General features: G+C 40.9%; 1 protein-coding gene across 10 annotated transcripts in view; it reads left to right on the top strand.

Moving 5' to 3' along the window:
• The window catches only part of WDR17 (WD repeat domain 17), a 57,863-nt gene that overhangs the window by 8,999 nt on the left and 27,710 nt on the right, over positions 1-21,154 (top strand). For 9 of the 10 annotated variants that reach the window (XR_014011731.1, XR_014011732.1, XM_081208710.1 and 6 more), the window contains exons 2-9: positions 5,094-5,222; positions 8,380-8,563; positions 9,544-9,774; positions 13,909-14,160; positions 15,154-15,276; positions 17,926-18,113; positions 18,817-18,985; positions 20,229-20,320. Coding sequence is in view for 8 of the 10 variants with exons in the window: in XM_081208704.1 (XP_081064830.1) it covers positions 5,094-5,222; positions 8,380-8,563; positions 9,544-9,774; positions 13,909-14,160; positions 15,154-15,276; positions 17,926-18,113; positions 18,817-18,985; positions 20,229-20,320 (1,368 nt within the window). In the remaining 2 variants the exon portion in view is untranslated. Of the gene's footprint in view, positions 1-1,817; positions 2,063-5,093; positions 5,223-8,379; positions 8,564-9,543; positions 9,775-13,908; positions 14,161-15,153; positions 15,277-17,925; positions 18,114-18,816; positions 18,986-20,228; positions 20,321-21,154 lie in introns of those variants that run through there. The other variant, XM_081208706.1, reaches the window with a different exon arrangement.

Genomic DNA, 21,154 nt, shown 5'->3' with positions numbered 1-21,154 from the left:
GTAATACATTGTTTTATAATAACAATTTGATGTTTGGAGTTAAAGGTAACCTGTCAGTTTGCAAACAGTGGAATCTGTCTGGGGTTCCGTGCTTAAAATACAATATACTGCAAAATGTTTATTTTACTGAATTGGTCGAAATTGATGCAATAGCTATGAAGGTGGGAAATAATTAAGAAGCGATTAATAGATATTAAGCCAGTTTTACTAAATGCAGCATTGAATTTTACTCAGTGTTTTTTGAAGACTGGTGTAGGCATTAACAGTATTTTGCAGTAAGAAACAGGGTTGCTATGGTGATCTTTGTATGATGTTTGGGGGGGAAATTTAAAGATATCGAACAACTGCTTCAGGAAATTATAATTTTCTATGGGTTTAAGAGAGAGTAGAGGGAGTGGAAAAGTCTGAATTTTGGTGCACTGGTTGTAAGTTGCATGAAATACATCACAGTGCACAAATGCAGCTGCATAGATCCTCTTTGTTGTTATGATCAACATCTTTCAGCAGTGCAGTTTTTAAAATGGTACAGCAGGATAAAAAGATCAGTTCAATATTGTATTTTTTAAAAATCACAACAAGCTATAACTATGTCTAAAAGAAATAATATGAATATAATTTATTAATTTATTAAATATCTTTCATATCCTGCTTTTTCTGGGTAGAGCTCAAGGCTGTGTGCATACGGTTTCCACGCCATCTTCCATTCAGATACTTCTGAGACCCAGATCTGATTACATTCTGCAAGGTTGTAGCATCATGTGGCTTCAAACATGAGAAGCTGAATGAACGCAGTTTAGCACAAGAGAACAAAACAAAGGAAGATGCACTGACAATACAAACATACAAATATGCATGCCATAATTTGTGATGAGTCAGACAGATGGATCTTTTGTGAATAGTATGTATGTACACATATACATGCATGCTGCAGCTGCATGTATGTGCACTATGCATTACTCACATGGGAGTGACAGAGACATGACAGAGGGATGGAGTCTCTTTTCTTGTAACTTATGTGCGTGGTTGTATTAAGGGTTGTCACCTGATTAAAGAAAAAAGTATTTATGAAAACTGCAGATGATATTTTAGAAGAGCTATTTTACCTTGTGTGTGAGAGCTGGGTGGGTGCCTCCTTGAAGATGGCTCCCCCCTACACACAGCAGATAATAACATTGCTTGGCTAAAATGAATGCCCTGCAGAAATTGATAAATGGCATTATATACGACATTTCAGTGTTTTCTCATTTGTTGCACACACAAATTGTTGGAAACAGAAAGACAGCATGCATTGGATGTGACTGGCAATAAGTTGATTAATTAATTTATTTATATCCCCTTTTTTCTCCAAGGAGTTCAAGGTGGCGTACATGGTTGTCCCACCAGTGGCAGTCCTTGGAATCTCAAATTTCAGCAGTGCCTTGTGGAATGCACAAATTTGGTACCCCCCCTGCCTCTCGCCTTCCATTCTAGATCATAGTTGTGGAACCCCTGAGGCTCCATGCCCAGTGTGACCAAACTGGTCGTGCTCCCCTAAAACCGCCTCTGCTCCCACTCTTCAACTGATCCGCACAACAACCCTGTGAAGTAGGTTAGGCTGAGAGGCAGTGGCTTGCCCAAGGGTACCCCTTGAGCTTAATGCTGAGTGGGGATTCGAACACTGGTCCCCCAGGTCCTACACCACACTGGCTCTCTTACTTATACACAATGATAAGGTGTTATTACAAAGTAGGACCCACTACTGAGAACACAAGAGCTAGAACAGGAAGACTACGGGAAAATGCACACTTGCATATTAACATGGTACCTCTTTGAGAGCTGTAGTTGCCAGGCTACTGACATTGCTGTGTCGTGTGTCTAGTGCTCCACCATGCTTGGACTGCTCTCTAGCATCTTTTAGTAGCAGTATTCTTTCGTTAACAGCATCAGGATTTAATTTCCTCAGCCGTCGAGTAAAGCGGTTTCACATTATAGACAGAAAGAGGCTGCATATTTGGAATCTGCAGGCTTTGGAACGGACATGGAAATCCTTAAATGGCTTGCAGAAAATGACATCTCTGTTAAGGTAGGGGTAACCGAGTCATCCAGCTTTCTCAAGCCAGACCATTTTATTAAAAACATACTTATGTTCAAAGAGATCTAGAACAAATAGTCCTTCAATTTTATCACTTTTCTATATTTAGAAATGAGGAAGGGCTTAAAATATTGCTCTTGTTGTGGCTGGCTGGGAGAAAGGTCTCTCTCCCTTCCCCTTTGTTGTAGCTTTGGTAACCACAGACATCATTTTTTACTAGTATTTTGTTTATGATGTAAAATGTGAGTGTAGCAAAATGCTTTTGTGTCACCTGTGTCTTGAATAGCTGAGACTTATATATTCCTACTCTTGAAGAGGTTTAACTTTTCTTTTTCTTAGAGTTGCTTTCAGTTTGTGGTGAATGTGCTTCTCTGTGACTGATTTAAATTACTGAGGAAGTCAGCTAGTTCTGGTTTGGATGCATAATGTTGACTAGTGGTTCAAATCTTTGCACAATTGATTTTAGAATACAGTGGTACCTCGGGTTAAGTACTTAATTTGTTCCAGAGGTCTGTTCTTAACCTGAAACTGTTCTTAACCTGAAGCACCACTTTAACTAATAGGGCCTCCTGCTGCTGCTGGAGCACGATTTCTGTTCTCATCCTGAAGCAAAATTCTTAACCCGAGGTACTATTTCTGGGTTAGTGGAGTCTGTAACCTGAAGTGTATGTAACCTGAAGCGTATGTAACCCAAGGTACCACTGTATTACTGAGGTAGAAAATAAAAAAAATTAAAATCCACATTTTTGGAATATGTGAGTTTTCCATGCACAGCCTTCTGGCTTCTGAGGATCAGAAACTACATCAAAATGGTGAATGGACAACTTGAGGAAAATTGCAATTGCTTGGTCCTCTTTGAAGCAATGTGGGTATGTCTGAAATCAGCTCAATAAGACTGGTAGTGACAACAAAGTGGAATGGTAGAAGATCCCATTAGGTTTTCTAAGGAAGAGCAGTTTGCATGTAGGATGTTAGTAATGAGTTTTCATCCTATAGATAGGGGTTCTAATAAAGCGGCTGAAAGAAGATAGGAATTTACATAAAATTTGTGTATGCTAAATGCAAATTCAGAAATAATTACTCTTATTTAAATAGAAATAAGATACATCTCTTCATTGTGGCAGAAAACTATGACCTTTACCTGCTGAGTCTGCTGTGCATGTGCTAACTCATGGGTAGGCAAACTAAGGCCCGGGGTCCGGATCCAGCCCAATCGCCTTCTAAATCCGGCGTGCAGGCGGTCCGGGAATCAGCGTGTTTTTATATGAGTAGAATGTGTCCTTTTATTTAAAATGCATCTCTGGGTTATTTGTGGGGAATAGGAATTCGTTCATCCCCCCCAACAATAAATATAGTCTGGCCCCCCACAAGGTCTGAGGGACAGTGGACAGGCCCCCTGCTGAAAAAGTTTGCTGACTCCTGAATCATGGGCAGTTTCAAGGGTTTATCTTTAAACTGGATCCGAATGGGGAGGTCCTTCAAATAGAGGACTGTCCTCTGAAAAGTAGGACCACCCTATCTATAGGTGGAAACTGGGCTTAGATGCATAGTTGGGCATTTACTGGACTGTGTATATAGGGATAAAATTATTAATGAATGTGCTTCCTTGTGTGAATGTGTCATTTTCCTGTCCACCTGTTTTGTCAGCATCATGCTCTAACCAACTGAGCTAACCAAAACTCTCATTTTTCTAAAGAAAGATCAGATAGATACTATGATCAAATAAATGCAGTGCAGTCCAAGTTTTTTGCAGTTCTCCATAGTGAGGGGGACCTCACTGGCCTCAGATTCCCAACACGTGTGTTTTTTAGAATCCAGCCTATTCCCGTTACTGTAATTTGTTTTTAATACTACATTTTAAATAGTTGTTACCCGCCTGCTGGTAAAAGACGGGTAATAAATTTAATAATAATACCAAAGAATAACACCTGCGCAAGTCCTAGATGCGCCTTCCTGCAAAGTGGCATTTTGGAGTGATGAAACTTGACTAGCCAGGTTCTGACAGCCTGAAATGTTCCATTATCAAGAAAGAAGCTGCTTCACTGGCTCAGTGATTATTGATCTGCCCAAAGCCAGGGTGCAGTGCCTCTCCATCTTGGCATCCCTGCTGGGTAACAGGCAAGTGAGCGGCTGCTGCTGTATACTCATCCACCCTGCACTTTAAGCATAATTTATTCATATCATCTTGGGATTTCTTTCAGGCTTTTCATTAAAAAAAAATTATTTCCCCTAGTCAATCATTTCTTCCTCAGGTGGCCAGGGCAGAGGAGTTATTTCATGCATTTAAATCCAGTTTTCTAAACAATTTCTATTTGTCCAAATTGAATAAACACACTTCAGTAGACTCTTACCCCATGTACATTTAGTTCAGGCAGATGGAAAATGTCAGTACAGAAGGAAAACCATCTCTCTCTCTCCATCTTCCTCCCACTACTTCATTTGAAGCAGCCCAGACTCAGCAGCTTGTTTTCAGCATTTAGTATCTAAGAACCTAGACCATCAGTTAGTAGTGAGCAGTGCTATTTTTCTAGAAAAAGAGGTACCAGAACTCAGCATGAACGCTTCCCTTGCTCTCTTATAATGGCAGTGGTGTCTACCTGAGAGGTGCTAGAAACGAGTTCCTGTGAGTTCCTCCTGGAAAAAAAGCTCTAGGTGTGAGGTGGGGAAAGAGCTGGGTACAAATATATACGTAGTTATCACAGTCTTAATTATAATGATGTAATCAGAAAATTAGACCAAATGTGCAAGTTTCAACAGAACTGTAATATGTATTGGAATTAATGAGTGAAGTTTGTATGAGAGCTGGCCTTTGCAGATTGCACCTATGCACAGTCTCCATTCACCTGTCCCAAAGACCAATTAAAGAATCTGAGCTTATTTAATCACAAGGATATTTGCGTGGTTTTATTCAAGTTTCTGTCTTCTTGCTTTACAGCTATGTTTTTTCTAGTTCTTCAGACTGTTCTACATCAAAGTGCCGAATAAAACATCACTTAAATTATTCTGTTTCTCTGTTTTCCAGGCAAAAATGGCACAGGTTAAGCAAGTGGGCTTATTAGCTGCTGGGTGTCAGCCATGGAATAAAGACGTCTGTGCTGCGAGCGGAGATAGATTTGCCTATTGTGCAACTCTTGCTATTTATATATATCAGGTGAGATGGATTTTTAGATTTCTCTGTGAATATTTTTCTTTCCTGCTACACAGTAATGTTTCTTAGTAAGTGTTGCCGCAGGATTAAACAGATCTGTATTTATTTATTTTTAAACAAAATCTAACTACATACAGTGGTACCCCGCAAGACGAATGCCTCGCAAGACGGAAAACCCGCAAGACGAAAGGGTTTTCTGTTTTGGAGGCGCTTCGCAAGACGAATTTCCCTATGGGCTTGCTTCGCAAGACGAAAGCCCATAGGGAAATCTCCGGGGACCTGTTTTAAATTGCTGGCGGTCGGGAGCAAAGACTTTCGCCCACAGCCGGCCTTCAGAAGAGGTCCTGGACCTCTTCTGAAGGCCGGCGGGGGGCAAAAGTCTTTGCTCCCCCCCCCGCCTGCCTTCCCGGGACAGCGGAGATTTCTCCGCTGCCCCGGGCGATCTTAAAATGCTGGCGGGCGGGAGCGAAGTGTATCTCCCCGGGACAGCAGAGACTTCGCTCCCGCCCGCCAGCATTTTAAAATCGCCCCGGGACAGCAGGGGCTTTTAAAATGCTGGCGGTCGGCAGCAAAGCCCTCCTGTCCCCGGAGCTTGCGGGGCGGGAGGTGGGGGTGGGAAGAAAAAGCCCTTGTCCCCCCCCCAGCCTTCAGAAGAGGTCGGGGGACAGACTGTCCCCGGACCTGGTCTGAAGGCGGTTTCCCTAGGAACGCATTAATTGATTTTCAATGCATTCCTTTGGGAAACCGTGCTTCGCAAGACGAAAAACTCGCAAGAAGAAAAAACTTGCGGAACGAATTAATTTCGTCTTGCGAGGCACCACTGTATAAAGTTCCTTTTTAGGGAAATTTTAATTTTTTATTCTGTTAGCGGTTCATTAGTTCAGGACCAGAGTAACCAAGCTGGAGTGACTTGGGAGTCTGTGGTATAGATACTGCATACTGCTCTCTATCAGAATTGTTATATATTTCAAAAGTTGTAACTTAGGCCAAAAAGTCATGTGTCTCGATGTAGCAAAGGGGTTGCATGTAAAACAGCAGCCCCAGATACAGATGTCCATTTATGTCTGCTTCAACAAATAAATCTGACAAGTTTCACTGAGAGCCTATGTGAACATTGCAATTACGGTACACACAGGGATGGATTTCGGTAATCTTTTTTAATATGGTGCCCTGTACAATTTCAAAATTTGGCATCGCCAAATGGATGGTTTCAGTTATGGATCTTCTAAATTTTGTGCCCCCCTCAGCTCAGTGCCATGTGCGGGGGAACCGAGTGCTAGGTACACATCTCTAATCAGATGTGCATCCACAACCGCTCCAGGCATGATTCCCAATCCCATTTCGTCCTCTTGAATTTCATTAATTTCCCCAGCCTGCCTTAGGACTCCCAAATTGTTCTTTAAACTCTCACGTTTTTGGTTGTTTTTTTTTAAAAAAAAGGTAGGCACAAGAGCTGTTTAGGGAAAACTGTGACCTCTATGCATCAGGTTTCCATCTTGGATTTCCCTTCAAGCTGTTGCCTTCTCTTGCTGTCAAAACTGCAAAACATTGCATATGCCCACCAGATGTGTGTACATGTGCCCCCTTCTTAATCCAGGCTCATAGCTTTAAGAGCTTCATTCTTTTTTTGGAAACATTTCTTCAGGAACCTAATATTTCTGTAGACATACTGGTAGTTTTATAATATATCCTCATGTGTGCGTGCTGTTTAAAGGCAGAAACCTGGGGCTGTATCCAGTGCTAGTCCTGCTCAGCATACCCATTGCTGTTAACGGATGTAACTAACTTATGTCCATTAATTTCAGTGGATCTACAGTGGTGCCTCGCAAGACGAAATTAATTCGTTCCGCGAGTTTTTTTCGTCTAGCGAATTTTTCGTCTTGCGAAGCACAAAATCCCATAGGAATGCATTGAAATTCAATTAATGCGTTCCTATGGTCAAAAAAAGTCCAAACAAAGCCAAATTTGGTACAACAAGAGTTTAATAAGTGCTCTTTAAAGTCACACATACTGTAAAGAGCATTTCAAAAATTGAAGGAACAATAAATTAAGTTTCTAAACATGACAGAAAAACATTTAAAAATCAACAAAGTGTACAGTACATTTTCTAAGACTCTGGGGGACAACTCGAAGAAGGTTCCTCTTCCACTCTTTGCTTCTTGCTGAAGAACCCCCTCCCCAACTGTTCCCCCAGCCACTCACCACACAGAAATTCAAATCCAGAATTTTTTTTAAAAAACAGCAGAGTGGCCCAATGGTCACAGAAAATCATAAAAATGCAGAAAAAACCACACAAGCTTCCAGATTCTTGCAAACCCCTCCCCAACACCAAGTCTTTGAATTCCAAACACCCCAACCCAAAATCCAAAACCCCCCAAAAAAGTTTTAAAAGTTTAATTTACCAAATGGCTGCAAAAGAAGTTTTGGAAAAGCTTCAAAAATCACCAAAGACTTCAAAAACCTCAAAAAAGGCTACCACACCGCGTTCTATGAGTTGCTCCTCGAAGTCAAGTCGCAACTGTATTAACGGTGTTAAGAAAAAGGAAACAAACTTGCAAGACGTTTTCGTTTTTCGTCTTGCGAAGCAAGCCCATAGGGAAATTCATCTTGCGAAGCAGCTCAAAAAACGCAAAACCCTTTTGTCTAGCGAGTTTTCCGTCTTGCGAGGCATTCGTCTTGCGGGGCACCACTGTATTCTGAATAGAACTTAGTTGGCTACAACTCTTGGAACTTAAGGTAAGCCAACTTAAGGAAGCCAATGAAAGGAAAGTTTCCCATTCCCCGCTCTCCCTTGCAGCTCCTGTGCCCCCTGAAACAACTGTCTTGAGGGTTTGTGGGCCCTTTTAGACTCTTCTGGGATGGCGCTGCTGGGGCAAGGGAATATTGCCCAAACGGGTATATCTCTGCCTGATTTGTGGTGATTCCCCCCCTCCACTAGCCACCTTTACATCTCCTGTGGTGTTAAAGGTCTCTCTCTCTCCCAACCCCTCCTTATATCCTTCTGAATAAGCTTGTGGGACGCAACCTAGTGGCTCTTAAGCTTCTGTCATACTTAAAATGCATGTGTAATTAGTTTTCAATGTTTCTAAAAGTAGCAAGATGCACATACTGTCTTTTGAGGTGTATTTACATTTAATTTTAAATCTATGTAACCTTTTAGCTCGATCATCGGTACAATGAGTTCAAACTGTGGGCAATTATGTCTGAGCACAAGAAGACAATCACAGCCGTTTCCTGGTGTCCCCATAACCACGACCTGTTTGCAAGTGCAAGCGCAGATAATTTAGTAATAATTTGGAATGTGGCTGAACAAAAAGTTACTGCAAAACTTGATGGTACAAAAGGTGAGCGAGAAATTTGAGTCTAATGACATTTATTAATAGCAAAATGAAGCCACCAAAGGCTGAATCCAGAAGTGCTGTTCTGTCAGTTGAAGACAGCCAAGGCTCCCACAAGCAGAAGAATGTGTGTGTGTGCGCGCGTGTGTGTGTGTGTGCGCGCGCGCTTTTTACTTATTTTCCACTTTAGTTCCCTACACATACAATCTGTGAAGTTTGGGGGTGGGGTGCATCTGGAATAGAATGGGAGGTGGTGCAGGGGAGGGGAGAAGGAATTGGTGAACATCACCTTGCCCCTCTTGACATGCACACCATTTCAGTTCACAGGAGCCTAAACGTGGTCATGATAGTGGTCATGACACAAAAACCAAATACATTCAGTTTCCCAGACAACAGCTTGAAACTACAAACCTCTGTTCTGTTATCCTACTATAGAAAAGAGGGAGATTGCTGTGGTGAAAACAGCTGGCTCTGCTTGACCATTACTATGAATTAGAGTAGAAAAGGCGGCAGTTAAGGTATTTTAATTTGGATTATGTGTATGTATATTTAAGGATAGACCCTTAGCCAATTCCGCCGTTAATGCTTTGCCATCAGTCTGCTTCAGGATGTTTCCTATGGAGGGAACAGATTACATTTGAATGGAAATTCCCTGTGTTTTGTTCAGGAAGGATCCATAACCAAATAGCAGCTCTTCCTTTAAAAGAAAAATAAAAACCATGTGACCTTTCCATTCCAGTGTAATAACTTCCTTATGTGTTTCTCCAGAGAAATTCTTCCTTTGAAGAGGAAAAAAAATACATTAGAACCAGCACACATTCTCTTTGTGTTTTTAATCTCAAGGCTGAAATGTGTTCATAGAGTGAATATTCAGACTGAGAGATGAATGTTATTTGAGTTGCCTGTTTGTTTAAATTCAGTATCACACTATTGGAGATGTGGCACCAAATATTTTTTAGATTCTTAGATTTGTTTTTGTTTTTCAGGAATTCCTGCATCTCTTAGTTGGTGTTGGAATGCAGGTGATGCAGTTGCTTTTGTCTCCCATAGAGGACCCTTGTATATTTGGACAGTTTCAGGACCGGACAGTGGTGTAACAGTACATAAAGATGCTCACAGTTTTTTGTCAGACATTTGCCTGTTTAGATGGCATCCAAAGAAAAAAGGGAAAGTAGTATTTGGACACACTGATGGAAGTCTTTCTATTTTTCAGCCAGGTAAGAGTCTATTTTATAACATATGCATGTTTTGGTGCATGGTGAAGAAAACCATTCTTTTGAGAAAACTGGACACTTGTTTTTCACAGATTCACTCGCTCTCCAACCCCCGCCCCATTGCATTGCTAATGGAAGGGAATGGAAATCTCAGCACAAGATTGATTTTAGATTAACAAGGCATCATAATTTATTACTACATAATAAGCACATTCTTGGAATACAGCGGCCTTGTTTGCAAATTGCAGTAAGCCAAACTGTGTCTTCCTGGGACCATGCAAAGTGGAGAGGAACTCGCACTCATTTTGCTGCTACCAGGTCCTTTTAGTCTTGGCTACAGATCATGGTTAAGGAGGGGAGAGCTTAACTGCAGCTTTGTGCTCAGATGATACACAATCCCTGTGCTAAAAGGACCAGGGAAGAGGGAAGTAGGTGTGAGCATCAGTTCATAAGCCAGCATGTTTGCCGGGTACCAATATGCCAAAGTTAGGTTCACCATGCAAACAAGGTCTGTAAATATTTGTTAACAACAGGCTAATAAAATAAAAAGTATATATTTATCATACATAGATGGGAATGACTAAGAATTCTGACCATAGGAGCTAACCCCTAGGGGCTGAGGGGTCTTTGCCCCCCCCCAATAAAATATTTGAAGGGGCTGACCCCCCCAACTTGATAGGTATTGCCATTCAAATGGTGTTCATGCACCACATCATGTGATTGATTATGCAGGGCAGGACTTACCTGGGCCCCCTAATATTTTATTCAAGTTGGTACCCCTGATTCTGACATCCACTTTATACCAGTTGCTTGATACATTAGCTTCCCATGTGGAAGAAAAGGTAGATACGGCACATCATGAGGTTATAAACTGGCAGTCAGTAAGCATGGTATATTATAACTTCTCAAAACAGAGATGTTTCTGGAGAGCGGCAGTCAGAACAAAAAGACTGATTGTCAGTGCTTTGGATATATCTTTATATAGCTACAAGTGTAGGCATGTGGCTTCTACAGGTTTGCTTAGATGAATGAAGCCAGTCTCTGCAAGACCATATTCATTTTCATATTGCTATAGCAACTGCTGCAGTTCTGTGTCAGTTCTCATTTTCAGAAGGAGGGATCCTTTTGATTTGTTTTTCATTCTGTTCAGTGTTGGCAGTTTAGAACCAAGCTTGTCAGAGTAGAAATTCAATCTGCACTTGGACTCGTCACAGTGAAGAGAGCTATCATGAGCCATTTTGTTCAGATTTCTTATTTTTAGCCATTTGCCCCACCTTAGACCAATTTAGAAAAAGACACATGATAAAATGAATTCATTAATGAGTTAATTTCTGCGGAGAAGGTTCTGGATGCAACAATTTTCTTTTCAATTGCAGGTTTAAAAATACAGGCGCACAGTCACATCTCACTTTCTCACCTCCATGTACTAGAATTGTTGAGCCTTTGCTAAAATTGGATGAACCAGTCAGTTCTGTTCAGTATAAATTTGGAACATTTGTATGTTAGAATGCCTCTGTGTAATCTGCATCCTACAGGGAAGCAGAAGCATGCAGTTTCCTTTTTCTTCTTTATGATGGAATCAAAGACTGCTGGTGTATTTTTTATGCCAAAGATATGCATGGGCTCAACTTATACATACACACTAGCTCTGAGGAAAAACGGATGCTTACTATAACTAAAAGATTAAAAACATCATGTTAAAGAGATGACCCTTAGTTTCTGATTTGTTAGAATTCATCCAGGCATTGCTCGTAATACAGTGGTACTTCTGGATGTGAACAGGATCCGTTCTGGAGCCCCGTTTGCATCCTGAAGCAAACGCAACCCGCGTCTGCATGTGCACGGGTCGCGATTCGCTGCTTTTGCGCATGCGTGTGACGTCATTTTGAGCATTGCGCCTGCGCGAGTGGCGAAACCTGGAAGTAACGCACTCCATTACTTCTGGGTTGTCGCGGAGCGCAACCTGAAAATGCTCAACGCAAAGCTACTTCAACCTGAGGTATGACTGTATGGGTATCATACCACATTTGGGGTTCTCTTCCTAAGATCCTTCAGTTACCCCCAATCCAGAGCTCTGGATGAATCTCAAGATGTACATGAAATACTTTAAGCAGGCTGCCTTGTTCACTTTCTTGCTTCATGAACATGACAGGATAGACATGAAAGTGTCTGTTGCTTCCATTGAAATGAATGGGGCATTTAGAGGCTGGGGGACGCTATCTGTGCATTAAAGTTTGTACACTTGCTTTGTTTTGCAAGGATGCCTGTTTCTATAATGAAAGCGTTGAGAAGTTCAGGCAAGTGCATGCCGTTCACAAGAAGCTGCTGCAGAATTGCATCTCTTGATACTGCAGTTGAATTTGAACCCTCAGTCTTTAACAAGACATTAGTAGGAAATTACAGTGAATGGTCTTCTTTCTTACAAAGTGCTGTTTTGCCCTCCAGAAAAGCACTGAACACCTTCCGTGCTGTAATTTAAGGCTGAGTCATTATTGAGTAACTAGCACGATGCAACAATGGCTTTTAATTGTTAGCATTTAGCGTTTTACCCAGTGCATTCACTTTATTTTCAACTAATTAGCTCTCTCTAGCTACTAGTAACACAGTGGAGGCACACAACAAAAAAGACTGCAGATATGTGAAAGTTTAACTTAAAGATTGGTATTCATTCAAATGTAAAAATAAATAATTATGCAGAAGTCATTCTGGTTTCCTGATCCCGTGCATGTGTGCTTGCCAATAAGTCCCACTGCATCTAGTAGAGCCTGCCCCATTCTAAGGATCTCTGCCAGCAGTAGTTAGTATAATCCCTCCAAATAGGGCGTTTCAGAAGTGGAACTCTGCTAAGCAAATATCCACTGGAGTCTAAGCTAGCCCAACAAGCCTCAAGTTGCAGTGGGAGGCTTGAGTCTTCCCTGGAATTGGCATAACAATAATAATTAAAAAACCCACTGCTTTCCCAACCAATATGTGCAACAGGGCTGTGGATTCTGGCAGCAACTCTGCAGCTCCTTTAGGTCCTATTGCTATCCAGCTGGGGTTATGGTTGTACCCTAAGCCTATAAGAAACAATTCTATTCAAAGCTGCACAAAGGCCAAAACCAGAAAAGGTAAACGCCACGATGAAGAGTTCTAATCAGGGAGAAGTGCAGTCTCCCAAAAGATTAAGCAGAATTGTTACAAAAGGTATGTGGAAAATTTAGGATAGAAAAAACCCAACCCCGTGTAAAATTAGTTCAAGCAGCAAAAATGAAATCTAAAAACAAAGTTTTGCTTACCAGAAGAGGTAAGTCACTACAGAAAATGGTATTGGGGTGAAACTGCTTGCTAAGATGGAGAATAGTGAAGAAACATGGAATAACATGAAAAGCTTTTCAACTCCCCAACATTCCAACCCCCTTTACTACTTGCTGATTGGTTCTACTCTTCTCCATCTCATTTGTTTAGAACAGAATTTTATTTATGAACTGGTAAATGGTAGGTCAGGAGTCATACCACTTGAGTGTCCATGATAAAGCTTTCCTTTTTCTTGCGGCACCTGATGTGATCCTCGGGTCTTATCAGATGCATTCTGGGCCAGAGCCATAGGAAATATCCAAACTTTTGACCTGGTCACCTTGGCAAAATTGTGTCTGTCTTTCCCCTCCTTTATCTATCCTGTCTCTTAATTCAGAATCCAGAGGTTCAGGCTAAGAAAAATCTCTGCCACTAAGACCGACATTCGGGCTTAAGCCAGGAGCCAATTTAGTGACCAAGGTTTGTTCCATGGAACAATTGTTTGCATCATGGATTCAGCTTTTCTCTTATCCCAACCCCCCAAATCAGCTTTATTGGTAGAAAATCAACTTCAGTTAACAAGAACAATAGAAGGTTCCTGAGAATTGCACTGGCTTTGCCTTTCGTTGAGTAACCCGAAAACTCATATCTGCTGAGAAGAATGTAAACAACCTCTAGTGTCACAGATTCACTCTAGAGCTCATTGACTCTGTTGGGAGCAATCATCACGGGTAGTTGCTGCATCCAGTAGCTTGGATCTGCATTTACTGAAAGTTTTCTACTTTCTGGGACTTTTGTTCAGTATCTGGAAAGCGAACTCTTAACCTGCTCTAAAAATTGATACGACTTTTCCTTTTCAAGGTTCTAAGAGTCAGAAACATGTTCTAAGGCCAGAATCACTTGAAGGTACAGATGAGGAAGATCCCGTTACTGCCCTGGAATGGGACCCTCTCTCTACAGATTATCTTCTTGTTGCAAATCTGCACAATGGAATTCGTCTAGTTGATTCAGAGTCTCTGTCCTGCATAACAGTCTTTAGTTTTCCTAGTGCAGCAGCATCTGTGCAGTGCTTAGCATGGGTTCCTAGTGCTCCTGGAATGTTTATCACTGGAGGTAAATAAATATTTTCACACATTGTTTTATGAAATCGTAAGATATGTAATGCACAGGCACAATCCAGAGCCATGAATGCCAGTTGGTTATTTCCAGTTTACTTCAGTAGAATGTGATTTAAATTGTGAGTTAGCTAAAGGTGAGGACAGAACATTTGAAGAGTGATAGAAATGGCAGCCAGCAGCATCTCTGCCCTGAAAACATATGTAACTTTCTCTGTCTTGGAAGCAAATTATGGAAAGGGGAAAAGAAGGTTCTGTGGGGGTTTGATCTAGTTTGGGTTAAATTGGGTGGTGAGGGGAGAAAAGCTGGCTTTGGTAAAAACTATTCATAACAATGCCAGGACCACTTTCCTCTCCTATTCTCATCCTTGTTCATGGAACAGTTTTGTATCTGGTTTAGGAAAGTTAATTCTAAAAAGAAAAAGGTGAAGGGTGTGGATATGTGCATGTACATATGTACACTTATATCCATTGTGTGTATATATACCTCTTGAAAACTAGATAACTCACATGATAAATAAGAAGAGGGAACAGACTGAGGCCTAACACACTTTCTTGGCATGAAAGCATGCGCTGTTTGCTGGTGTGCATGCTGTACTTGAGAAACCAGGCTCACACACTGTGTGAAAATAGGTGAAGACCAATGCTATTTTTCCAGGAAAAGAGGTGCTAGAACTCGCCATGAATGCCTCTCTTGTTCTCTTATAATGGCAATAGCGTCCACCTGAAAGGTGCTGGAACTGAGTTCCAGTGAGTTCTGGCTGAAAAGCCCTGGTGAAGACAAACAACACTCATGAAACAGGCCATGGGCTCTGTTTGTCATATTCTGTTCATGACTTGTGTTATGTTTATCTTGTCTACCAAGAAATATGTATGCATAAATATGTACAAAATATATTGCAGTTGTTAAATTTTTGAGTCATTGGACTAGATGGATAGAACTTTTTGAATTGATAATCAGAAAAGAAATTGGATTTTTCTCTTAATACAGATTCTCAAGTTGGTGTGTTGCGTGTCTGGAATGTGTCACGTACAACACCAATAGATAATTTTAAACTGAAGAAAACAGGTTTCCATGGTTTACATGTTCTTAGTTCTCCCCCAAAGAAAAAATGTAAGTATCTTTTTTTAAAGAAAAGTAAGAAAAAATGTGCCTTTTCCTTTTCCTAACTTTCCCTTTTCTGTTTGCACTTGTAAACTCTTTGCTGTTCAACACAATATAGCATAACTATAAGCCACAGTGAATGGCTTGTCAGGATTGAGCAGCCTGCTACTTTGTGCTGCCCTGTTGCGCCTGCTTTGCTCCTTCTCTGGTACCAGCAGGAACAACAGGCTGTGAAGTGTTGACTTTTGGTTACTTCTGAATACAGGGTTATGGGTTGTTTCTTCCAAATAATTCACTGTCATGGAGCAAGTACAGACTGCCTAATCTTGGTAAACCATAGTTTATTGTTATGTGTGAACTGGGCCGATATAGGATGCATAGTCTTCCAAAACACCATTTAAAACACACACGCACAATAGGAATTCCTCTTTAAAGATTATTGGAATACTTTAGAGAGTCTCATTTTATAATTCAAAATGCATGTCAGTAAGAAGATTTGAAAGCATGCTAGTTAATATGCCTTACAATGTGTAGAAAGCTCACTGATCCCTGAGTGCTCCATTTTGTCCTCCTGTTTTTCTCCCTTTCGCCCCCTCACCAACCTGCAATCCATTCTGTTTACCATCTTTTCTTTGTCTTAATTCCTGTAACACCCTTCGCCAAAGGCAGTAATGTGATGAGTCTTCTGGCTGTTTAAGGGAGGGGTGCCATTTGAGAGAATCATACCAGGAGTGCCTTTCCTACCTGGGTCTCCTTTACCTGTGCAAAAACAGCATCCCATTTTGTTTCTACCAGGCTAAAAAGGTTTGGGAGTGGCATTAATACTTCTCTTTTTTTGAATTTGCAAGAAGAGTATTGGGTCAGCTGAGAGTGAAACTAAAGGTGACATTATATGAATACAACTACAGTAATTTTTTACTGTATGTTTTTTGTACACATCATTTTTACTGTACATTTTTGCAGCACATTTTTTGTTACATAAATAGCAGCTGAGGGGAAACCTGAGCAGCTTTGGAACCATGGGGAGTTTAACTTTTTATCTCCTGACAAAATCATCCCTCAGAAGCTGCTGTTTTCATTTCAAGAGGAGTCACTTTCATGTGCTCCAAAGTGGTATATTCCAAGGGAATATGTGTATTTGTATTGAATTCTACTTCTCTCTGTTGCTGACATCTTCAAACCTGCTAATGTGCCTTCCTCTCCTAATTATTCCCACTGGCCCAATCTTGCATCATTTCACATCTCCTTTGTATTGTCAACACTGGAAACAAAAGCTGATTGCATAACAAAGTCATAGTATCTGAGTCAATGTATTAAATGTATACTTCTTACCTGCTAATGTGTTTGATTAGTACTAAATTTTCTGTTTTTCTTATAATGGTCTGGTGGTGCATATAGGCATATATTCAGATATTAAGGTAATACAAATGCTTATTGTTGAAACTAACTGGATAGCTGGTGTAGAGTAGTGGGCTATGAGCAGAAACTATGACTGAAGTGCTTGCCGATCGGAAGGTTAGCAGTTCAAATCCACACAATGGGGTGAGCTCCCATTGCTGTATCCCAGCACCTGACAACCAGCAGTTCAAAAGTATAACAACACAAGTAGTTAAGTAGGTACCGCTGTGGCGAGAAGGTAAACGGCACTTCCATGCACTCTTGCACTCGACATGGTGTCCGTTGCACCAGAAGCAGTTTAGTCATGCTGGCCACATAACCTGGAAAGCTGTCTGCAAACAAACGCCAGCTCCCTTGGCCTGAAGCAAGATGAGTGCCACATCCCATAGTCAAATTTGACTGAACATAACTGTCCAGGGGGTCCTTTACCTTTTATGAAAAATGTTCTGACTACTTAGAGAAAATGCTATAATTACTGTAATTATTATTATTAATTAAATTTCTATACCACTCTTCATCTGAGGATCACGGTGATTTTTATAAACAAACAAACAAAAATACAAAACATAGTAACAAACAAAAACAAGATCCCCCAACGGTTTAAAAGGTCATAGATCGTTTAATTAGCTAGAGGCCTGGGAGAAGAGGATTGTTTTCGCATGGTGCTTAAAGACATGTAGCAAAGGTGGCAGGCGAGCCTCCCCAGGGAGAACGTTCCACAAGTGGGGAGCCACCACAGAAAAGGCCCATACTCATGTTGCCACCCTCTGGTCCTCAGATGATGATTGAAGGGTCCAGGTTGGTTCATGGGGAGAGGTGGTCCTTGAGGCACTGCAAGTCTTTCTATTAAAATATAATTAGTATTATGATGCTATGTGAATTATCAGTTCCGCTTTCTGTGACTGAAATTAATACTATTAGTAAAAAAGAACTTCTCATCAGCTGATTTTATAAATTTATTGTACTAAATCTCTCTGTGCCATATGCTTCAGTAAGATAACACTTGTTTCTGAAGGAGACAGCTGGACTGAGAAACTTAAACATTTAAGGAAAAGAAAGTTTATGGCTTCAAAGTACTGGAGAGTAAATTAGGAAATTCTCATACATAAGAAGTTCTCAGATGTAAGAAATAAATCAGATAGGGCTTAATTGCCGCAATTTCCCAAGAAATGTAGTTCCCAGTAGCAAGTGGACAATACTTTGTTTTAAATGTAGCAGAACATAAAACTTATGCTAATATGTTTTATCTTTTTAATTCAGCATTTTCTTCACAGTCTCCTACCAAAAACCACCACATGTCATCTACAAGTGAGGCTGTTCCACCTCCAACTCTAACACAAAACCAAGCATTTTCTCTCCCTCCCGGGCATGCTGTCTGCTGCTTTATGGATGGTGGAGTGGGACTTTATGACATGGGAGCCAAGAAATGGGATTTTCTTAGAGATCTGGTATGTTTGCTCTTCTTTCCAGTCTTTGAACTCGGGGTCGCTTAAGGTGTTTAAAATCTTCAAGAGATGTGCCCTAAGTGTTCCTGGGGATGCTTTCACATGGAGAATAATATATGTCATTGGTTCTGTCTGTGGATACAGATGTTTCTCCCAGCTGCAATTTCCAACTCAAGGTTTTCTACCAGCAAAAATCATGAGTATCTGAAGCATTCCCAAGGGGATATTGCTATGTCCATGTGTTCATTCCTCTATCTGCACTTACCCTGGTGACAGAGGAATACCTTGCGGAGAATACTTTTTGAACATGTGAAGTAGCCCAAATAGAAATAACTAGTTTGTGTGCTAATAATTAGGCCCTTTGCTTCCTTCTTCTTTGAAGGGACTTGGAAAACTACAGTAGAAGTGTCATCCAGAAGTGGCATGCCAGATTGGATGGAGCCACTTTGCTAGATTCCCAGGCTAATGGGGGGAGGAGGCAGCAGGAAGGTCAGCGTGATTTAAACGCTCTGGCAGGAGTGCTAGATTAGCTCTGATGGTGTGTTTGCACTGCACCAACCTTCCCACTGCTTCGCCCTTTTCCCTCCCGGTAAGCAGCAGTGACCAGCCTGCCAGAAAGCTAGTGTAGCTTCTGCACCCAACCTGGCAAGCCTCTTCTGGTGTCAAGCCTCTTCTCTTGTAACAGGGCTTTCTTTTGTTGCTCTAGGGTCATGTCGAAACCATCTTCGATTGTAAATTCAAGCCTGACAACCCTGACCTTCTGGCTACCGCATCCTTTGACGGAACAATAAAGGTGTGGGATATAAATACTTTAACTGCTGTCTACACTTCTCCTGGTAATGAGGGAGTCATATACTCCCTTTCGTGGGCTCCAGGTGAGAATGTTTTAACTTAGAAATAACCAAAGTTTCATATAGAAAAGAGAATGCTTCTTAGCTCAGATTGGTGGGTATCCAGAGTTATGTATATTTGGTAACCTCATGCAAAAAAAAGAAAAAAGCACAGCTCAGAGTGAAATAACTGCAAGGGCTCTTCCATATACAGAATGGGGCTTTTCCACTACAGCTTCCTATGAGGAGCCCCCTCAAATGACCTCTGAAGTAGTGTGAGTCTTGCAACTGGGTTGGGGGCAGGAATATAGTACCTGGCACAAACCTCAGCTTTGTTTTTATGGTTTGGGGGAGTTTTTAAAAAGCAGATTTATCGACTTTGTAATTTCAAAACTGCTTTTAGAGGTGTGTCAGCAGTGCCTGGTGAAATCTAAGAAGCTCAGAGGGGTACTGAATAAGATTTTCTTATTAAGAAAGAAGGCTTTAATCTCCCACTACATTTCTTTTCTGTGTCTGATAGAGTCATATTGAAAATGCACAATAGCAAATCATTTAGATGACAGTGTGATTTTTAAATAAGCGAAATTATGTAGATGTTCTTAATTTGTGCATTTCATTTCGGTTGGAGAATTCAGTTCAGGCTAGTGCAAAATTTTGGTTACCTTGTAGAACTTAGATTTTTCTTTTAGGTGCAAAGTGTACATGGTGCTATATATGAGTGAAGAAGAAAAAAATCAAATTGCAGCACTATTTTGTGCAGAAAGAGAAAATTGGTCAGAAATGGGCTTAGTCGGGGCAGCTTGTAATGGAAAGGATCAAAAGAACAAGTCATGCCAATTGTAAACACTGTGAACTGGTTAAGTCATGGCAAATAGGAGGCAGCATGCCATCTCATTCTAAATGAAGAAACATACTAGGCATGTTCCATGAAGGGTAAAGAAGCTAAGGAATCTTTAGATGCATGTGAGGAAAAAGAAAATCGGAAGGGGAAAAAGCCTGACTGTTTGAGAAAATAATAGTGAATGAGCAAAATGGTTTGTTATTCTTTGGTAACATCAGAGGTAGAGCTGAAACTGAGTATTAGGTAAAGAGAACAGTGAAAATAAGCAGAACTTTGAGGACGTTTTTATGGAAGAATATGAAAACAGGTGTTTAGAAGAGTCAAAGAGAAGGGAAGTTCAGGGAAGTTCTTTCATTATATTGCTTGTTCTGAGCCCTTAATAGGCAATAGGTAAGGTAGGATAAATAAGAATATAGTTATATCTATCCAATGGACTCTTTACTAAAGGAGACTTGAACTGCATAGCTGGTGGAACTTCCAGAAATGGTGGCTTCATCTGGGACGTCCCACGGGGCAAAATGATAACCCGCTTTAATGAGGTAATGTGAGTTTGGTTTTAAGTTCTTAAAAGATAAACGATGTTTCTGTGTGCTCTGGCACTCCTCACAGCGTTCTTTTGCTGCAGAAGTGGTTTAGTCATGCTGGCCACATGACCCGGAAAGCTGTCTGTGGACAAATGCCAGCTCCCTCGGCCTGAAAGCAAGATGAGCTCCGCAACCCTATGGTCGCCTTTGATTGGACTTAACCGTCCAGGGGTCCTTTACCTTTACCTTTACCTTATAGCTCCCACTAATGCTTGCTTAAGGAAATGTTCAGTTAGTATGTGTACCCGTAGCCTGATCCTAAGAGCTATTAAACTTTAGCTGCAAAACTATAACAAAATTCTAGGCCAAAAGTGAAACTTTTGTGACTTATTTAGTCAATGGTGAAAAATACCCCTCCTCCAGCAATTTGGTGGGGAACACTTTAGAATAAAAGTGTCCACTTACCATTTTAAAAAAACAAATAGAGCCAAACAATCTTGCGGAATGAACAGACAGTAGTAAAAGTCACAGTGGGGAAGGTTTGCCGGTTTCCCATCATGCACACCTTCCCCTGGGGACATTTCAGTCATCCTAAAAATGCTACTTTTTAGATAAGAATATTGTGTTTTCTGTGTATCCTCAGTTTAAAATTGAAGTGTTGCAGATTCAAGCGGTGGTGGTCTTTTGGAGTCTTACTTAAACATTTCAATAAGGAGTGAGATCTATGCCTAAGGGCATATAGAAATAGTCTTGGAGCCAGACTAGATGTGACACTAATTGTATGAATACAGTTTTTTATGTAACTAGCAGTCATGAAGTGGCTTGAGCAGCCTTGGATCTTAGGGGTTG

This window comes from Podarcis bocagei, assembly GCF_964188305.1.
Source record: "Podarcis bocagei genome assembly, chromosome: 9".
Classification (NCBI taxonomy): Eukaryota; Metazoa; Chordata; class Lepidosauria; order Squamata; family Lacertidae; genus Podarcis; species Podarcis bocagei.
The sequence above is the reverse complement of the archived record's forward strand: the minus strand, read 5'-3'. Positions and strand labels throughout refer to the sequence as shown.